The 21,741-nt window shown below is 43.4% G+C and overlaps 1 protein-coding gene across 1 annotated transcript; it reads right to left on the bottom strand.

The window, feature by feature from the left end:
• Nucleotides 1-9,842: 9,842 nt before the first annotated feature.
• Nucleotides 9,843-11,735, bottom strand: RPS23 (ribosomal protein S23). The gene is made up of 4 exons (XM_084305755.1): nucleotides 11,629-11,735; nucleotides 11,239-11,398; nucleotides 10,476-10,596; nucleotides 9,843-10,111 (listed from the first exon to the last, which is right to left on the bottom strand). Exons 1-4 carry the CDS (start codon nucleotides 11,630-11,632, stop codon nucleotides 9,965-9,967), a joined length of 432 nt encoding a protein of 143 aa, XP_084161881.1. The 5' UTR covers nucleotides 11,633-11,735; the 3' UTR covers nucleotides 9,843-9,964.
• Between the last annotated feature and the right edge of the window lie 10,006 nt (nucleotides 11,736-21,741).

The raw sequence follows: 21,741 nt of genomic DNA on the forward strand, positions 1-21,741 counted from the left end.
AAGGGGAAAAAGGGAGGAAAACAAACAAACAAAATAAATGAAAGCGATATGGAAGTGCAGAGGAAAGAAATTACTCTCTACTTCCCACAAATGAGCGATGATTGACCACGTCCTTGAAGCAAGGCCTCAACGCACGCAGCCGGTGTTCGAGAGGAGGACCGACGTCTTCTCAACGAGAGCCCACCCCTCCCCTCTTCTTCCTGTTTCCACCTTTTATTGCTGAGTGTGACACCACATGGTATGGAATATCCCTTTGATTGGTTTAGGTCAGCTGCCCTAGTGATGTTTCTCTCCTCACTTTTTTGCCCACCCCCTAGGAGGGTTAGAGAAAGGCCCAATGCTGTGCCACTGCTGCTCAGCAGTAGACACAACACTGGTGTGATAACACTGCTGTTCCAGCTACAAGTACAGAGTACGGCACTGAATGGGCTGCTGCCGGGAAAGTTAACATTCCAGCCAGACCCAGTACAACAGTCACATCTGTAGAAAATCCACACCGTGTGTGAGGATATGTACAGCAAAGTACTTGCAGGATGTGGTTTAAGCTTCCAGCAATCGGTGTATGGGCTGAGGCTACTTTGCCTTGGGATCACCTTCTCCATCACAGCCTAACACATGGACCCTCCGCATATCCCACACCACACACATAGCATATCTTAATCCTACGGCTGAGTAACACTGAGAAGGTGTGTATGTCATGCTTCAGGGAGCAAACAGGATCAGGAGTCTACAAACAGGGTACTTACAGCCTACATCTGACTAAGCAGGTGTGGTTCTAGAGTTCAAGGTGCCTAATGCTATCATATGAGAACATCTGGCCTGTCCCTGCTTCACTGCCTCCAAAGGAAGCTTTGCCATACCCTGAGGGAGCAACTGTTGTAGTCAATTAGTATTTCTGATTGTACTAGTCATCGTTTACACGTTTAGTCCCTATCCTGCAGTCTTTGTGCAAGCCTCCCCTGACAGCTGTTGAAGTTTGAGCAAGGAGGAATCGCATAGAAGTGCAATCAGCGAGAAACAGATCAGATGTAACTTCCATACAAGCCATCTTGGACTCCTTCCCAATCACATTTTATGTGTGGTATAAAACAGACCACAAGTCCTAAGCAGTTGAGATGGAATTACGGATTTTACTGTATATGTTCAGCAATATGTCACTTATATACAGAGCCCAACGTATGCCACATCAGAGCTGTAGATGTAAGCTGCATTGGATTTCAAATTCTAGGTTTTCAGATATTTTGATTGGTTGCATATTTTTAACTTGCATCACATGTTATTGGTGGATTGAAATATAGTACACCCTTTGCAATTCCATTGGTGCACAATTCTTCTGCCAATAATTTGGAATTAGTAATGAAAGCACATCATTTATCCCATTCTGGATCCTAACAATCTGAAAGCCAGTTTTTCCATGGAAGATCTGTAAAATCTGGACTTCCATTCCTGTACTTTGACAGCATCTATATTGCCTCGCTTCACACTTTTGGCAACATATGCTTGATAACTCCATCCACGGCCCATTTTCAAACTTAAGGAAGATTTGCCCAGGAGGGAAAACAAGAAGCAGATAGGAGCAGTTGTGAGAGCCATTAAATGTTCATCCCTGCTCTGCATCTTCATTTGCGATGCAGTGGAACAGAGGGGTGAAAACAATCAGCTTTTTCTCACCTGCCCAGCATTGCTGGCCAGCTCTGTGCCAGCTTCTGCTGCCTCTGCCCACCACAGTGACAAACTCACCCTGCCCTGGCTAATCCTTCGGACCTTCATTCTTGGTATAACTCAGAACCAGCCCCAGGCAGCATTATTTCAGCCAGGGTCTGAATTAGCTCCTGCTGTCCTTAGGATCAGGGAACTGGAAAGAATTGATGGAACGTTTCATGCAAACCATCAGCACTGAATGCTGCATCAGCGTATCTGAGGATCGCTTAATGCTCATTTTCCCGCAGCATCACAGATGTTACCTGGTACTGCACTGAAGGTCAGATGTACAGAAGAAATTCCACTTCTAAATAGTATGAAAAGCAGAATGCAATCCTGTACACCGAGTGGTTTTGGAACAACCTACAGATGCTAGTTTTAATGTTTTCATACTCTGGACAAGAACCGTTCCTTGATAAAAGAAATTGAAAGAGCTGTGAACATCCTTGAGTATCATTTCCACTAGTCGTGAGGCACTGAGACGCTTCAGCTGCCGAGATGCCGCTGTGCAGTTTACAAGCGTAGTTTCACAGACATTTTGTAGAGACCAGCTCTTGCTGTTTCTGCTTCCAAAGCAGAAACTGTGGTGCAATGCTACTGTTTGAAACAGGCTTTGACCAGTCAGGTTTCTTCACTGTCGTCAGCAAGACTGCTTATTGCAAGTCTGTTAAGTATCAGTCCTCTGCTCAGAACATCAGCATCTCTCCCATCTGTGTGATACTGTGCACTGGACTTGGTGCCTAAACAGACTGTAATTGCAGACAAACAGAAATATGAAATGTCTAGGAGAATATACCCCTTTCCCACCCCATCAGCCTTACATTGCACCATAATCTTCTTTTATTCAGTGATTGCAATAAAAATGGATGTGTATGTAGATAAGAAATAAATAAACACTTTTCTTTGACATGAAGGAATTCTCAGCACCCTTTGCTTTCTATGTTATTTTTTCATTTGTAAACAAAATCGAGGATTATTTGGGCAGGGCATTGCACATTTTTATAGACTTGAGATTTCCCCTGTCAGGGACAACCCTAGGCACCTGCTAATGGATGGCTGCACACAGCAGGATACTGCTCTGTCAGTGTCCTGGCAGTCACGCTCCAGCTTCTAGACATCCTCTCCTGGTAATCACTGTAGGATACCCCCAGGTGTCTTGTAACCACGCATACACTAGGCTGGAAAGTCAAACTTTTTCCCCATTTCCGAAACTCTCTCTGTCTTGCTTCCTTCGTGCTGATAAAACCTCTCCAAGTTCCTCTGCAGTGCCTTGACTCTGTTCCCAGTTTCTTGGGCGTGATGATGATAATAGAGAGCATGAAGTGGATGAGCAAACTGACAGTTCCCTGCCCTGCGACAGTTCTTAACCTTTAACAACATAAACATCTAAGTAAGAGAGCAGTATCATCATCATCATCGGTGTCAATGCTTCCCTGAAATTTGTCTGCAATACCACCAGGCAAAAATTCAGCTCAGTTAGTACAAATACTCTGAGCTTAGGCTTAGAGACAAACACAGGGGACCTAAATGTTTGGGGTCAAGGAGTGAGAGGATTGTGTTTAGGTATCTACTTTCTAATGGCTAAGTGGGACGTAATTCACCATTTGCATCCATGCTGTAATAATTTACAGAATATCTTACCAAAAAAGCAAAGGCACAAAAATCTTGTTTTATTTCAAAATCGAGTTAACTCTGCTTCACTATTTGGTAGTTTTATTTAGCAAATCTACTGAAGGTTTTTAGATTTGAACTTGGGTTTTGATTACATACATTATCTGAAATCTTGCAGCCTAGCAGAAAGACAATTTCTGCATCCAAAGAGTTGTGTAGATTTGCTCAGCCATTCATCCTTGCTAATCTGGGAAGACATATTGAGGACCGTGGCTTCTGGGGACTTCTTTTAAGGGAAATGATTCATACCTGCCTTTGGTTACAAGAATCAGCAAGAAGAATGAATTTTATGTGTTCAGCTAAGCCAAAAATGTGCTTTTGTTTGGAATGCAGTTACAACCTACAAAATCCCTCATTTGTGTCAGCATGATCAGGTTAGAATTTAGCCCCCATCTGGTCTGCCAGAAGGTCTGTCATTGTTCGGTTTTGTTTCCTAAAAGAAACACTCCTTGGGTCAAATTGCATGCTTGTTTTCACAACAGTCAGTGTTGAGCTAGCTAATTAAAGCTGAGTATGGTGAAGTAATCAATATCAATTCTTGTTGCAACACCATCAATTTCAGCGAAAGTTCTTCATTTTTTTTTTCTCTTTTCTTGCACCATTTGCTATGACTACAGTTTAATGAGTTTGCCTGGACATCTGTATTTATATTGCATAGCATTTCAGCTCCAGCACAAAGGAAAATGATTGCTCTTTCCTGTGAACTGTGAGGTTATAACTGTTTCCTCGAAAGTACTCTCTTCTAGAGAATAGAGTATGTATGAATATCCGTGCATATTTTTAATCGTGTATAAGGCTTTTAAAAGTGTTTCAAAGAGTTTAAGACATTTCTTAGCAATGAGTTCTTACCATGTATAATAAAAAATGTACAGCTAGAGTTCACAGCTGCAAAGCTGGCATGTTGAATAGCTGCAGCAATAATTCCTAAATTTGGAAAGCTGAGCTAATACAAAGGTATGCTAAGAGAGTAGCCCTGAAGAGAAGAACCTCGGACTGAGTGCTCAGGAGGAGTTAGGATGGTGTTACACCTGTTAGCTTTATGTCCTGGTTTGCATTAAAGTCTTAAAAGTGCTTGAAAAAACCTATGCCAGAAGGAAACTTTCACTTACCCACTGGAGTGTTTGTTGTGACTGTCACCTACTGACAATGAATTTCAGCGTAAAGTGAGAGAAGAGTTCACTGCTGTGCTTGGAGTGATGTTACAGAATCTCACCTTGAACACCTTCTTTGTCCTCGAGCCTGTTGGAAAACAGCATGTTTTCCTGTAGTATCATTTTCCAGTAATGTTAGTGCAGCAGACTGGAGGAGGTGGCCCCAGCTAAAGAGACAAGGACGCATGCTTCTCCGTGGCTCCGCTGGGTTCAGCACCGGGCGGAGGGAGGTGGTGTTCAGGTGCCTGTTTCCCCCCCTCCCCATGTTACAGCCTGGGATGAGGCTGTTGGCAGTAAGCAGATTTTCACCAGCAGTCATCTGCATCACCAGAGACGATCTCTGGTACTGGGTCTGTCTCTTGGAATACGTCACATTACAGTGCAGAGCAGAGACCTGACAATTTTTGCTTCTACTGACCAAGTGCCGCTGTTGATGCCACTCCACTTCAGGGGCAGGCAGAGCCCTGAGCCCAGAGCGTGGGCTGAGCACAGGCACAAAAAGCTTTGGCAACCTGCAGAAACCAGCTAATCCTTCTGTCCTTTGCACCTGATCCAGGTCAAAATCCTGACCTGTGGTGGCTTCCAGGCAAGCCTTACTTGGCCAAATATTGATTTTCCTGTGTTTTTGAGGTTCATTCTCCTGCATACAGCAGTCAGGTATCATTGGCTTTATATGGTTAGCCAAGTGCTTCAATATTTATACACATTTGTTAATGAACAAGAAACAGGGACTGCTGCATCTATCGCACAAGCTCACCACTGATCTCTGCAGTCTGCCTTCTGCTTCAGAGGGTTTGGTTGAATAACACATAGTTCCAACACTTTTATGTTAGGCTTTCAAGCCACTTTACTAGTGACTTGGTGATGAGGTTTGTTTTGGCTCTTCTTCCTTTGATTTCTTTGCATCATCCAGACAACACTGGGTAATGCAATCCTGGGCAGTGGCAGAACCCACAGACGTACCCTCGAAGAATCCTGGTGCCCAAGGGCTGACCAGACATTACTTGCTGTCATGTTTGTGAAACAAGTGACAAAAATTGCAACTCAAGATGTGCAACTAGCTTTAATGTCTTCATGGGCTACTTCTGTTCCCAGTTCCCTGTGTTTTCTCACTTCTTACAATGAATAATATTCACCCATCTTAGTAACACACCACAAGAAGCTAAAAAAAGCTCCTTAATTTAACCAAACCTGTGCAGTGTGCACATGGCTGATGGAGTAATCCGTGTTCTTCTCTTCCATGTTTCTGATCTAAGAAGATTTATGGTGAATTTACTCCATAAGCTCTTGCATTATCCTATCCCCCATTTGGGTACACAAATGCAGTAAGGCAGTGAGTGTCCCGCTTTTCTAGTGAGAACTCACTGAATCAGTTAAAAGCTAAATTTACCACTTCGAAGACCTGCTTTGTCGAAGTGCACATATAACTTTATGGTTGGCACTTTCCATGCCGCAGCTTTTTCGTGCTCATAGCAACATCTAGTGGCAAGGCTACCTCACGACAATGCCCTCGTGTCTGAAACCGGCCTAGCTCCGCTTACCCCCAGGTAAACCTTTGTCTCCTCTCTACTGCCAGAGTGACTGAATTCAGAGTTTGAACCATACAGAGGCCTCTTTGCTGGCTGCAGCATCAAGGCACTATCACAGGAAGCCACTCTAGTATTTTTTGCTAAGCAAGAAAGGCAAGTCAAAATAAAAATGAAGAGACTCGGTTTGCTGGAACAACAAAACCAAAGCTGCTGATTTACTTAGGTGAGGTAATGTAGCTCCTATAGAGGCTGACCTGGCATCCTAACACCAGTGGCTGTGCAGAATATCAGCATACACAGGAGCATGGTTTCTAAATTCAGCTGGCTGACTGGAGCCTGCCTCTTCCCCTAGGAACTGCTGTCGGCTCTGCATGCTGTGGATCACACCCCTGAATTCAATGGTTGGGTCTGCTAGCTTCCAGTCATGCTGTGATCAAGGATCACCTGAAAAAAATTGGTCATGTTTTAGCTGTTTTGCATGTAATCACGTATCTGATTCCTCTCGCGTGTACCTACAGCTGGTTTGGTGCATGTCATTAGTAAATACAGCTGTATGACTGGCAGCCAATTCTTCAAACCTGGCTGTCTCTTTACGTTGTTCCACTGCTAGATTAAGGCTAGATTTCACCATAGGAGATGTCTGCAGCTCTGTCTGGGTATTGCTTATATACTCCATGTTTCACAGAAGCGTTACACAGAGCCACAGCAGGCACGTGTAGAGGATGTATCTGGATTTTCTGGGCAAATAGCACAGCTGAAGTTACTGGGCATAAACAGTAACTGTGATTCAGTGAAGCTGTAAGAAATGCTGGGCAGATGTGGAAGATCCTCGAAATTCATCCATGTAACATTTTGGGTGAAGGAAGAATGCATCCAGAACACACATAGGGTTGCGTGAAAGAATAAAAATGCCAGCATTTAGCTCTCTGATATCCAAGGAAAGAGGAGGGCTAGCGAACAACAAATTGCAGTAAATAAAAGCGGTGGTAGTGGGCACCCTGCAGAGATGCTGGGGATAGCTGGTGGCGTGGCCCACCCAACCTGTTCACTTTGGCTCCGTGTGCTGAAATATGGTTACTGGTGCTGTGCATTTACACTGTGCCTTAGAGTAGTCTGGTGGAGGTGCAAAACCCCTCTTACCTCTTCTCCATCTGTTTCGCAGCAGGAAGAATTCAGTTGTCTCTTCCCCAAATCCTCATGGCCCCCGGTCATCTCAGCATCCATCTCCTCTGCACCAAAGACCGCTTTGCCTCTACAGTTAAGGTCTCTGAAACTCTTAAGGACATTTAATTCAGGTTGCAACAAAGGGAGTGCTGATTCTGGAATCGGACAGCAGCTTCCCCAAAGTTCCCCATGAAGCTGGGAAGGGGTGCAAGGAAGGTTTCCTTGTGGGTACAGCAGTTACAAGGGTAAGGGATGCCTCTGTAAGCACAAGGGTAAGCACAGCCTCTGTGCCTGACCCGAGCAAAGAAGGGAATCTGAATCTCACAAGCTCCCAGGTGACAACTACAAAACAATTAGCAGCAGAGATCCTCACTCTGTTCTTAAATTTTATTTCCCTTTCATATAAATTAGTGAATGCTAATTGAAGCAGAGACTCTCAGATGAACACACAGAACTGTGATTATAATGAGGGAATTAACACTCCAGCCAAATAAATATTTTCATTTTTTGTTCCGTGTTAGCCCTAACGTGGAACAAAGGACCCAGTCCTCCACTACAAGATTTGTGAAAAATGTACTTTGAAGGAGCCAAACTCAAGGTAAAATGTCAGAGTGCAGGTATTGACAGCATGGAGCATTGGGCAGTGGTTTAAATGCTGATTCAGAGGGACATTTTTGGCCTCGTCTATATCCTATTCTACAATTCTGTGTTATATTAGCATCCATACTTTAATATTGAAAAATTGGACAAAACAGAGAGAAAAAAAGATTGAAAATATGAAGTGATGAAAAACTTCAGTTTTTGAAGTAGTTTGACAATGGTGTAGAGGTCTCTGAAAAGTCCAACAAAAAATCCCAACTACCTAGAAGTTTTAAAATGTAGCATAGAAAAGCGAAAAACCTTACCCAAAGACACATTTAAGTCAGTAGATGGGTTAAATATTAACAGGTAACAGCTGGGATGCGCTAAAAAATGAGAAGTCTTCAAATCAGCAAGACTTGCTCAAGTCAAACTAGTTGGACTTGCACTCAGCATGAAAGCAACTGTGTGAAGTTCTGCGGGTTGAGGATGAGAGATGAGATGAGATGAATGGTTTAATAATCCCTTCTCTACCTAAATCTGATGAATTGTGTCAGGAGCCTTTACCTGCCTTCACAATAGAAACTAGAATTTCTGTCATTATTTGACTAATAAACACCTTTGTCAACATTTACAGTGACCATTTTTGATTCTGGAAGACTGTGTACCAAAATATGTTAAAATACACACAATTTCTCCTCCCAGCTTTCTTGCCTGAGGAGATGTTATAATTCTCAATTAATTAAAGTCCCAGAGAAACCTTTATTTTTTTGGCCTGACCTAGCAATAACAAATACTAATTCGAGTCCCTGTGGAAAGAATTTTCTGTCTGATATGATGAAGAAAAAACTCCAGGTACACTTGACAGGAGTCTGTTTCTTCTAAGAAAGACTGAGTCTGTAATTAAGTTGAGTACTGTGCAATAAATATTATAAAGCTCATACAGACTTTCTCAAGTAATATATAGCATCAAGCATAGGTAATTTTTTTGATTATATAAGTAACTGATGTTATATAAAAAAGGCCTCGAAAAAAGTTACCAGAGACCCCAACTATTGAGAGTTGCAGGAAAAAGTACAATTATCCTGTTTTCCTAAAGCACAATTGATCTTTCTTTGTAGAGATCAGTGATATTTTATAAAATAGGAATTTCCCCTCAGGAAGAAAAGTGCTAAATGACTGGTAAAAGGACACAGTAGCTCCAGCAAAGACATAGGGAAATCTAATCTTGCTGCTGTTGTAAAGTTGGTTTTTTTTTGTGTCAGAAGACTCCATCTTCTATTTGTAGTTGCTCTACTGACACCAAATGAGAAATTCTCTCTCCAAAACATTTTAAAACCCACAATCTAGGTGCTGACCTAGACCAGGGGAAACAGGAAACGTTTTACTTCGTAATGCAGCAAACTCCTTACCTGCCAACCCTTGTCACTGCAGAAGCCATCCTGAATGACTGGCACTTGCTCTGTGATCCAGCCTCGTTAGAATTACCATGGCTGTGACACCGAAGGCGCTCACCCACCACCACACATCAGATCTGGGCTCAGGCAGGGGGGTTCAGAATTTCTCTGACACCGCTGGAAACCACAGCTGGCAGACACAGCCTTTGCCTGGCACATGTGCACTCACCAGCTCTGTGCTGGACCACGTGTGCCAGGACCACACGCCACTCGCCTTTTTGATTGTCATAGTCAGACCCAAGCTTCAGGATTTTTATGGTTCTGCACAAGTAGCAGCATTAACTCATTTTTATTTAATGGGGCCACCTTCGTGGCAGCCTTAGAAAGGGACAAAGATGCCTCAGAGGTGTCTATCAACCCACCCTGACAGCAGGACAGCTGCTGCTCTGGTCGTTCAGCTCAAGAAGCCTTCATGAAGGTGCTAGCAATTGGGGGTGGTCCACAGAGCCCCAGCCACACTTTCATTCTATGAAGTAAATCTCTGAAGTTCTTGGCGAAGAGCTGTCTCAGCTCTCCCAAACTAGAGTAAATTTGGAAGTGCAAGTGGTCATTAAGCTCACCCTCCTGGTCATAAAGATGCTCTGGCTTCCTTGTCATTTAACAGAAAAGCATTTATTACTTGCAAATATCACACAAAAATCTTAAATAACAAGCACAGAAGTTTTTCCAATCAAAAAAATTTATTGTTATTCTTGGCAAGTTAAATCTCAGTTTATGATCTGGGTCTCTCTTTCTTGCCCTTGTACAAGGCCAGAAGAGAAACGTTGGCTACTTTGACAACCTTGAAGCGAACTCCAGGAATGTCACCAACAGCGTGACCCTTCCGACCGAAACCAGCAACCAGCACTTCATCGTTTTCCTGCAATGAAAAACCATGCGGTTACAAAGCTAGAAGCACTAAGCCCGTGCATGCACCTGAGCTAACGTGCATAAAACTTCAGCCACAGCAAAGACTTTGTAAGTAAAGGCTGGAAATACTGAAGGCTATCTATAGGTAGACAGACTATTATCACCTTCAGTATTTTTCAGTATTTTGCTAACAGATTAGCGAAGTAGATTGCAGACTGGAAGTACAAAAACATTTCTGGTGTTTGTCTCCCTCTGCAGCTACATTAATATAGTTCAGAACGACATGAATCCTTGCCTCACCATCCCCTGTATCCGTCAATTATGTGCTTTTTTGGTACACAACTTTACAGGTTAGATTCTTGAGAACTGCTCACCTCAATGAAGTTCAGGCAACCATCGTTAGGAACGAAGGCTGTGATTTTTTTGCCGTTCTTGATCAGTTGGACTCTTACGCATTTCCTGATGGCAGAGTTGGGCTGTTTAGCTTCTACTCCACTAAAATGGAAGCACATGAAAACACAGTGAAATTTATGACCATCAGATACAAGTTACACCACGAAATTCATGTATTGCTTTGTATTAAGTTCAAGCTGCATTTCACAGCAAAAAGCTTTTAACGGTCTGCTTAGAGGTGTAAAATACCTAAAAGCTTAATTAGCTCCTAAGTTGAGTAAAAAATCGATCTCCTAGAAATATCAGCAAATGAAAATATAGAAAGGAGAACGGCCTTTTAGTGCTGGCAGTGTCCTAAGAAAGCTTACAGGTTAATAAAAAAAATAAAAAATGAAGAGACGTACGAGTGATGTTTGAGGCCTACTGACCATATCAAACAAGGCACGCACATACAATTTCCCTCTTGCCAAGAAAAAAAAAAATCAAGAAAACCCTAAATCAAATTATTTAGTTGATGAGAGTTACATATAAGCAGAATATAATAAAAAAAATGACGGGTGTGCGAGAAAAGTATTTTTTTTTAGCAACGATTATCACTCAGAAAATGTAAGCACGTTTTCAACATGGCGCATAGAAGCAATAGACTGAAATTTGGCGTCTGAAAGGCAGCAAAAACCTGTAAAATGTACGAAATGCAGCAAGCGGGAGCCAGATCGCCCCCCCCACACCCCGAAAAACACCCACACTTTCTCCAGGACGATGCCCTTGGCGTGCGAGGCGCCGCCGAAGGGGTTGGCCTTCAGCGCCGTGCCCAGGTGCGCCTTCTTGTACTGCTTGTCGTGCCACTTCTGGTCGCGGCGGTGGCTGCGCAGCTTCCTGGCGGTGCGGAGCCCACGGCACTTCCCTGCGGAACGACACCGGCCGGGGTTCAGGGGGGCGGCGGGGCCGCGCCGCTCCCGGCCCCACGCCACGCCAAATGGCGGCGCCGCCGCCGCTCAACCCCGGCTCTCAGCGAGCTGCGAGCCCGCAGGGCAGCGCAGGGGGAGCCCCGCAGGCTGTCCCCGTCCTCCCCTGGCCGCCTCGGCCGCCTCCCCCCGGCCCCCCGCGGCCTAGCTCCGGCCCCGCCGCGCTCACCCATCCTGCCCCCGCCGCTGCCGAGCGCAAAAGGAAGCGGCCGCCTCGCGCCGCGCCGCCTACACCCACCCGCAAGGCCCCCGCGGGCTGCCCGCGCCGCGCCTGACTGCGCGGAGGCTAACCGGCGCCCGGCAGCGCTGGGGCAGCCGCGTGTGGGGGCCTGGCGGCGGGGAGAGGCGGGCTGCCCCCGCCTGGCCGCGCCGCGTCATGGCGGCCTGAGGGGAGGGGGAGGAGGGGGGGGAGTAGGGGGTGGGGGAGGTGGAAATAAAGGGTTTTAGGGTGAAAATGGCCGAAATGAGGCCTCCGGAAAGCACCTGCCGTCTCCTCACGCGTCCCGTCTTCCCAAATTCAAAGCTCCAGACCTTTGTGGGGATTTTGGCTGGAGATTTGATGCGGACGGGTGGTGGTTAGACCCCAGTGCCCTTCAGTAACACGACCCGTGCTTGTAACTACAACCCAAAATGTCTATTGTTCCATCTCCTTTTGCATTCATTTTTCACAGAATTAAAAAAAAAAAAAAACGCAACCAAATGTTGCAACGGTTTCAGGGGCGAACACGCTACCATTAAAAAAAAAAAAAAGGCAACAATTAGAAAATGCAGTTCTGGCTTGGAGAGTGCAGCCCAGATTTGGTAGCTGTAAGAACAGGGAAATAAAAGTTGCAAAAATGGTACAGACTGGCTTTGCAATCCTGAAAGTGTTAGCAGTGTTAATATGTGAAAGCTGACTAGAAAGGAAATTGATGAATAAATAAGATGAATATGAGGAACCAAACTGGTGCTTGGTGTACAAATATTCACTAACATGTTAAGAGCTCCAAAAGATGCAGTTTCAGATGATAACTCCATAGGTTTTCCCCTTTCTTTTAAACCTTCTATAGACTTTGGAATACTTAGGACAGTTTTTGGTCATTTGGCCACATATCTTCAAATTTTGCTTGTTTGGTCCAACAGTAAGTGCTCAGGTTTACTTTGTGGCATCTGTCACAAAAATGTTCGCGCAGGTGTGGTTACTAGTATGCAGAATATATGAATATAAGAGTATATGGCTTGGGTTGGCATCTGCTCCGGCACCTCAGGATTGCACCTCCACACGCCCCTCTGAGGCTTGGAGCTCCGTCATCAACCTGTTCTCCAGAGATCTTCATGGGGAACCCAAGCTCGCAGGGGTCACTACAACTTTTGTCGCCCCCCCACACCAGTGCTGCTGGTTTGGGCTTGGAGCCCAGCATCTTGTGGCTCTGCCACATCAGTGGCAACAAGTTCACAAACGACTGCTGGGCGTCAAACGAACAAAACAGGCACTCAGTGCCACTGTGACATTGCTGGGGGAGTGGGGTAGTGCAGATTTCGGGACCTCCTTTCACTGTGATAGATCATCGTTGTAACAGGCTGAGCTTTTTGCTGCTCTCCATCCCCAGAGAACAACTGCAGCAGGGACACGGCTCTATATGGAGATTTCCTGGGGTAGGGTGGGATCCCTTGAAGGGTGATAGGAGTAGAAGGGAGGCCAGAAGAGGTCTGTGTGGTAACATGATTCATTTTTTTCAGCATCATAGCCTGAGCCTGTGTGGTATAGATGAAGGGTGAAAAGCCTGTGGGCAAATTATATGGCCTGAGAGGTTATTTTGCTGGATCTGAGACAAGCTTTTTCTATGTATTGAAACTGGTTTTATGTCCATACTTACACTGCATTTCAGGGGTCAGTCTGTTGTGACTATGCTTGAGCCAGAGGTTAAGATTGCATGTCTCTAAGTAAAAAACCTGGAATCATGTAAGTGCCGGTATCTCGTACAGGGACTTATACCTTGTGCTTCATTTGAGGCATATTACTGTAAAAAGATGCTCTGTTCACGGTGACCTAATATGTCATCCGAAGGTAAACTGTATTGAAAATAAATTGTGTCATTGTCGGGCTGAGGAGATGCTGTCCAAAGAGATAAATTATCCTAGTTTAAAATTATGTCTGTGGTCCCATTCATTGCATGCAAACTCAGTGCCTACACCATCACTGCTGCATCAGGCAGAGCAGCTGTCATCTCCAGGCCTCCATCAACATTTATGTAATCATCCTCTTTGACAGAGGGCTTTGCTGGACTGCGGTGACACATCTGGGGATGTGTGGAAAGCCGGGAATACCGATTGGTTTACCTGTCAGTCTCTGAGATTCTTTCCTTCATGAACCTCACAAAACCGTGAACCCTTGCACCGAATATAATTGCCAGCTGCTTTCTTAACTACCTGTTCTGTAAGTTAGATCAAAAAAAAAAAAAAAAAAAAAAAAGCCAGGTAAAAACAAAATCAGCCCCCCCAAAAACAAACAAACAAAAAAACAAGCAAGCAAACAAATAAGCAAAAAACCAAAACACAGTGAGATCTCCTCCTCTGTTGTCTCCTTGGGTGATGCACGTTTTGCAGCAGAAATGTTTGAACTACCATCATGCTAAGCAATTAACCAAGTGATAGGTGCTCCATCATCACAGGGCAGGCTTTGCATGGAGAGTAATCCCCAGCAGAAGCGTAGTGCCAGATGGGGAAATCGTGATGATAAACAGCAGCTTAATCTTTCTTGAAATATTAGCCACTTTCAGCCTGCTGTAGCTCGTCTTGGAAGGTGTAAACAGAACTGTGAACTTCTTGTTGGCTTTGTCCTGCGGGAAGTTCGCTGGATGCATTTGTGGTGTTGAATGTAAACTTGTGTGTTCCATAAAACAGAATTTCGTCTTTGCCCGTGATCCTTTGTTCACTCTGTCAGCTGTGTAGGTAGCTGAAGTGTAAGGTGTGGCTAATCAGGCTTTGCTGGCATGTTTGATTTCAACATAAAGCAGGCATATGGACACGGTGATTTGTCAAACAAATCACATGAGCTCATCTAATCATGTCCTTGTTAAGACTGCTGCATACAACGCTCCAATTTTAAAGGTTTCTTTGTAAACTGTGTAGAAATGTCATTGCAGAGTTGGATGTTTCATCATAATTCTTCACCCAAATGAAGTGAGTGCTCATGATGACTTCTTTGCTTTCAGTAAATCTCGGTGCTTTTTAGATACCACATATGTCTATTTATTCTTGAAGCTCAGAAAAACATTTTAAAGAATTGCTTAATATTATCAGCAAATGCCAAGAAGTAAGGAAAGACTTTTATTTGTGTTCTTTGCTTCTACTAGTATTTCAGGTGATGACTGCTGGTTAGTGAATTACTGTCAGCATGTACCAATACTACATAGTGAGGAAGTCAGCATATTTGCACTGATTTATATTGGTTTAATCTATGTTAGTAGTTTGGCATTTTATGTTCTCTTGGTTGTCTGCAAAAAAAAATTATTTCTGAGCAAATGAACATCTACCTTTTCATGAGACAGTGGACTGAAAAAGCACTTTCCCTCTAAAATAGGTAGCACCATGGAGCATAAAAGTGGAAAGTACAATTAAAGATACATTTGTTCACACGGACCACAGATCATTTTCTTGGATTCAGCTTGTGCTGACTTAGTTTAGCTAGGGTCTGTTAAATGTTGTTAAAACTACTTTCTCTCCCTTTCTCTGCCCTCAAAGGACACGACACTTGTTCATACGTGCCATAAACAGTTTGGATTTCTGCCTTTTCCTTTCTTAGTTTGTGCTCCCATTAGCAGCACATGTTAAATCTCAAGGCAGAATGAGGAAGACTCTCTGTGCCTTATTTATTTTTAACTTATTTAGAAGGAAATATAGATCAGGGTTACTAAAAAAATAGTATGTCAGTGATGCTACTGGCTCACAAGTTTTTAGAAAGATGTGTGGCACTTTTGCCTCCTTCCAGGATTTCCTAAATTTCTGACCTATGTCTCTATATCAGTGAAATTAGTTTACATTTATCATCATACATTTATGATGTTTCACAGAAAAAATAAATAAATAATATTTTCAGCTGGTACTAGTTTTTTTTTTTGCTGTGCTCCATCTCATTTTTCAAGCTGGGATTCTCACATAAGTATCCGGGTTCATCCTTAAATTGGATAGAAGCAGCACTACTGAGGACAAGCTGTTGAGAGATTTTTAAGATTAATGAATACTCTCTGTATCACTGAAAGAGAAATTAAGATGGTAAATCCTTTTGAATAGTTACGGCGCTAAAGCTCCTATCTTAATCTTGTATCTGGAATGCAATAGCCAGGAGCTCGTAATCAGTGAAGTAGGTCTTACTCGGTGATCACGCTGGCTGATGGAGATAGCACGTAGGCCGTAGGGTTTGAGGTATCATTTTTTGTTCCTTACCCTCTTCTTAGCCAGCACAGGTAAGTCAGAAGTCCATTTTGAAGAGGCTGACTAGAGCAGAGGGTCTAGGACAGAGGTACCCACACCTCCAACCCACGTATCCTTGCCAAGGCGACCTGAACCAGTGCCCAGAACCAACCTGCCGTGCTCCTACTGCTGCCTGCGGACCCTGGCACCTAACCTGGCAATCCCAAAATTGAGGCGCTGAAATTCTGTGGACACTGAACAACTGTGGTCCTGCTTCACGTTATCTGTAAGCGTAAAAACAACTGAGCCAGAAATCTGAACATGCACAAACCGAGTCAAAGCAGAGGAAAGGAAATTGGTTCTGAGAGTTTAACTGCTGAGCTGTCTATGTCTGCTTTTGTATCTGTGAAATGGGGGTACTGCGCTATAATAAAGGTATTACAGGACTTCTTTAATATACATGTAATCCTTTTTCAGCTTATCATGCAGGCTGGGAAATTTCAGAGCTGTTTGGAAACACAGCCTTCACCTTTCTTTAGGGCTAGGTTTGATTAACAGGTAACAAACGCTCTCCGGTCCAGCCTCAGTGTAATTTCAGAGTTTGGAGAGACCACCTGTTTTTGCTTTCCTGGAGCAGACACGCCACATCCTGATACAATTTCCCCCCAGACTACCAACCCTCCTTGCACAGGGATGTGGAACGTGCCCGCGGTTGGCGCCGGCAGCCGGCGTGAATAAATCCGAGCACACCAAGACTTTCTCCCGTGGGTACCAGTGCGGCGATGGAGTGGCAGATGCTGCCTGCCATTGGTTGCATCTGCAGTCCATCACTCAGCCAGGGCGTGCGGGGCTGCCCTGCTCCCCCCCCCCGAGCACAGAGGAGCAGATGTGCTTGGTGTGGAGGCACCGGCTCTCATCCCCATGGAAAGAAACGCGGCGGTCAGCTTCTTGCTGCTCCTCCTATGTGGCGGGCTCTCGGTGTCTGTGGTGGCGGATGGCAGGTGAGTGCTGGTCGATTGGCTGTGCTGGTGAAGTTGAGTGCGTGTGTTAAGCACTGTCATTTATTTGTGTTGTGTGGGAGCAGATTTGTCTGCAGTTCAGACTGTTTGGAAGGGCATGGTTTTAATTTTCCTTCCAGGTTTGAAAACACATGGGACTAATACAGAATTTATTCTGGAGCCTATGCTGCATAAAAATGTGACTCTAAAACAATTTTATATACAACAGTAAAAATGGTTTAAAAACTGATGTTTTCTGAGCATCTGTGTTACATTACATTTTAATGATTCTCTCACTCTGACTTTCCCCAGTCTGCATAAAAACAGAGTTATAAATAAAGTAACAGCAAAGGTGTGAAAAGTACTCCAAGAAACATAGGTGCTAAAATATTCTACTTGTGTAGAATGGGTATTCAAAATGTGAATTCAAAATTGCAAAAAAAAAAAAAATCTTAAAATTATGAAATTACTAGAGATTTGCATTCATCATTGTTTTTTAATGACATTTCTTTCTTTAGTGAAATATAAATAGGAAGCCTGAATCAGAGCAAGAGCAAGAGGATTTTCTAAAGGCAAGCACTGTAAAAGTGAAAATAGTCTAAACTGTATTAGTAGAATGATGCTCCAAAGTCACTAATAACACAAGGATCAAATATGCTGATGAAGATCACAGCTGGCAATAAAATCTGTGCATTTAAGGCAAGAAGGACATGTGGTGATTTGCTTAAGCTTGTATTACGAGAGATGGTAGTCAGTGACCAATAAGTGCTGCAATATGTTTTCATTTAAATAGATTACTTGGCACTCTCCTCTGCCAGTTTGCAGATTTGTTAGTGCCTTATAATACCTGCACTTTTCTGCAATCAGATGAAGATTTGAGTGAAACAAAGCAATGAAACATTACATGAACTTTATTCTAATAAAAAGTAAGAAATGCAGTTGTGATCCTGATGCCATTGAATTGAATGGGAATTTAGCCTTTGCATTCAGTGGAGGTGAGATCATACCTGTAAACTGCTAGAATTTCTGTGAGCTCAATTTTGTTATTTATATTAAAAACAAATGAGTGTCTTGTCAGTTCTGATTCTGTTCAGAGATAGATCAAACCACAATACACAGTACATTATAAAATAATTATGCCAGTCTGTCTGACTGCATCCCATCAGAGATGAGGATACCAAAATTAGAATACTTAAATGCTATAAAGAGACACGAGCCTTGTAGATGTTTATTAATGATATAACTTTAAAAGACACATTTTAAATTCAATAACATTTTTTGTTAAGAACGTTTCTTAGAAGGAACTAGATTTTTTCCTGAATCTGATCTCTCAGACTTGCATTTCTAGTTTAATGACTTCAGAGAGATTACTTATGACCAATGTCCCTACAATGTTCCATTGTTCTCCAACTAAATACTTCATAAATTATTGAAACTAGCTCAGCAGTCAGTGAGGTGGTCTGCAGCTGGACAGTATTAATATTGGACAGTATTAATATTGGACAGTGATATTTCTGGAGTAAATACTATGGTAGAGTAGGTTTTACCATCTGATGCACTTTGTGGGAGCAGCAATATCAAGAGTAAAAGGCGGCTATGAATCTCGCTTCCCTCAAATTATTTAACTGATGGCATGAAAACTACCTATATGGCTTGCACACTTGGTTACAGTTGAGTGCAGCTTTATTCATTTGGCTCTCTTCAGTGGCCAAAAGACTACTCTTCAAGGGCTGGAGTCTATATGAACTTTTTCAGATAAACAAATTAGACTTTGTTATCTTATGTAGATGGATAATGTTATCTGATAAGAGGGAATTTACACTTCTTTATACTTATAATCTTGTTTAATTGGGTTTTACATAGTGATTAGTCATCCCAATGCTTTGTATTAGGGCTAAGCCAATTTCATATGGGTTCCTGACATACTTGGAATGGTAAATTCAACATACAGCACGCATGTCTGAGTGGATCTGGACTAGTTACCTGCGAACTGGTAAAGAAATATTTCAGTCATCAAAGCATACACTATGCATGTGGCTGAAGTTGAAGTTGCTATAGCATAGAGTGGCCAAAAAATATTGCACATTTAAAAGTCTAGCCTATATTTGGGTTTGCTAAAAATGATTTTCTCTTACTGATTTGCAGCCACTCTTTGCTGATAGTTTTGCAGGCAGTGGAGAAGAAAGCTCTAGCTAGGGCTAGCTAGTGCTAGTGTCCTGTCTCCCATTAACATAGATAACATTTCTATGTATACCAGGGAATACATATTTTTGTTGTATCATTCTTTTCCTTTTTATTTATTTATTTATTATTATTATTATTTTTTTTATTTTTCAATGCTTTTATCCTATGCAGCATGCTTCATCAGAGGGCAAAAGTGCCTAGCTACCAGAGGTCACCTGTCAGTTCTCTAGCTCGCCTTTGGTTGGAAAGGCTGCTTATTTGACAGCAGGGTGGTTATTGAAGGCCACCCATTCTGTCACAGATGACACGCTTCTGTGACACCTCAGGGATGTAAGTGTCAAAGGCAGTTGATGGACCTGATAAAATCAACATCAGCGTGTGGCTGTTCAGAGACAAGGAGGTAATTCTTGCCTTGTGCCACTGATACACTGCCTGTGCCTTAGTGGTTGGGCTGTACCAGGGCAAACAAACTCTGCAAGCATTGACTTGATGGCTAACTCCTTTCTCTGAGGGGGTTTCATGTGGTAAGGAGACAGCTGGCATTGCTGATAAATGGGGTAATAAACAGGAGTACTTCTGCCTAAACTAGTGCCTCCTAGGTGGAGGTTCTTCACTTGTATGCTTCTGCAGGCCTCCCAGATGTGTGCCATGTGGCTGACAGTATTTGTCATACCGTGGTACTTAGCAGTGGTTCCTGGGTCACTGTCTCCACTGCATTCCTCATAAAAGCATGAATATTTCATTAGCTGTGCACATTCATCTATATTTGAGCAGCTTCATGCTGAGATAAGAAAACGTGGCATTTGTTGAGGAGCATCATGGCTGTGCATTGCTGTGGTGTACTGCATGTGAAGTAAAGGAGTCAAACTGTATTGTCACAGGCTCCTCACCTGAGCCTCATGGTCTGTGTGGAGTGTTTGTAACTATTCTGTTCAGAGTATAACCCCACAAAGGTTTTTGCAATTATTATACCTCTTATATTCATTGCATGCTCTCCTGAAGGCTTGAAGTTGCTTATCAATTAGTATTCCTCAAGGAGAACCTATTCAGCACAACCACGGTGTTAGCATCATCCCAGATGGGTGCTAAGTAATGTTTATTTTTTTAATCGACAATCAAAAACCAAAAATAACCCTTCCTCTTTCCAGAGTGGCAGAAGAACCTTTCAAGTCAAATAACAAAGTGAACTGAATTATGCAATTTCACCTGTCTCCTCTCATTGTAGTCTGCATGCCTCAGCATGGCAATTTCCAAAACGAAATAATGGGCCTTGAGCTTTTAACTAAGCATGTGCAGGAAAGATAACTGTATAACTAAGGATAATTAAATATATATAGATGTAACTAAATATAACTTAAGTTTTTATAACAAAATAATTCACATTAATTCCTTTTTGTTGTGCCTCATTTTTATAGTTATTGTCAAGAAAAAATGCCCAGATGAGCTGCTGCCTTCTCTGTCCTGAAGGCATAATCTGTCATGACAGACTAGAAAAGAAAACTTTGATGGGTTCAAATAGCAAAGACCATGTTCTTAATCACTAAGGAACTTAAGAGAGAGCTTTGCCTGGACAAGAGAACAAAATCTGGTCTGTTGCAGTCATCTCTTGTGACAGCCAGTTCTCCATGGCAGAAGTCTGCTGCGTGTTCTGATGGCGGCATTCTGGTGGAGCTTGGGCTATAGCGAGCCTTAGGTAAGAAAAGGTGAGAAATGCCAGGTCTTTATGCATCTCAGTGGGATCCTGCTGCAGTTACAGTTTCCAAGTTTGCTCTGGGATTATACTCTTCATTGCTCTGCTTGGGTGGGCACAGCACAAGGCCTCTGCTCCTGCTCGTTCCTTGTGAAGCAGTGGGTTAAAAAAAAAAGGGGCTCATGGCTAGGTCATGGGCAGGCAGATAAGGGAACTGTAGTGGATCCAACCAGCCCTTTTTAAGGTACCTGTCAAAATGGGAGTCATTCCCATGTATCTTCGAGGGCTGTGGGACCTGTGAGCTGCCGCAAGGCCTCAGCTCAGTGCCAAGCCCTGGCTCCAAGACGGTGGTGAGGAGACTGTGGCACTTGGAAGTGCACAGCCTCCCTGAAGTCCCTGGGCTTTAAACACTCTTGGCTGAGGGAGGAGTTGGGCTCACTGTGTGTAATTAAAACTGCCAGGTTGATTTTAAACAGTGTCGTCTATATTGAACTTCCTTTTGAACGTGAGATCTTGTCAAGGTTCTTTCAGCTCAGATTAAAGTCACTGGTGTGGGGGCTGTGGAGCTTAGCTGTCTTTTCGTACTCTGTCACGTTTTCTCTGGAAACTGTCTTCTGTTTTATTGCCTTGGTTGCTGAAGAGGCTGAGCAGCCTGCTCTGGAGCCACGCTGCTCATCAGACCTGGTGTTTGGTGACAAAGTGACAAACTGGGACATGGACTCCACTCACTTTTGTCTCTTTTGCCTTGTGGGTTTGAAGAGCTTGCAGGGGACAACGGCAGATCTATTATTGGCAGCACAGAATATGCCTGTGAAAAGATGTTCTCCCTGGAGAGGTGCTGCTCAGAAGAAAGAGGCTCCTGCCCTTCTGAACCATGAGCACAAACAAGATACTGTGTGAGAAATCTGGGCTTTGCTGAAATTGGTAAAATTCCCATGGGTTTCAGGCAAGTCAGGTTCAGTGGGATCTAATTCCCTGACTGCCAGAGCTGCTTGGGCATGACAGCAAGCAGGGCAGG

This window comes from Netta rufina (assembly GCF_964035555.1).
Source record: "Netta rufina genome assembly, chromosome: Z".
NCBI lineage: Eukaryota > Metazoa > Chordata > Aves > Anseriformes > Anatidae > Netta > Netta rufina.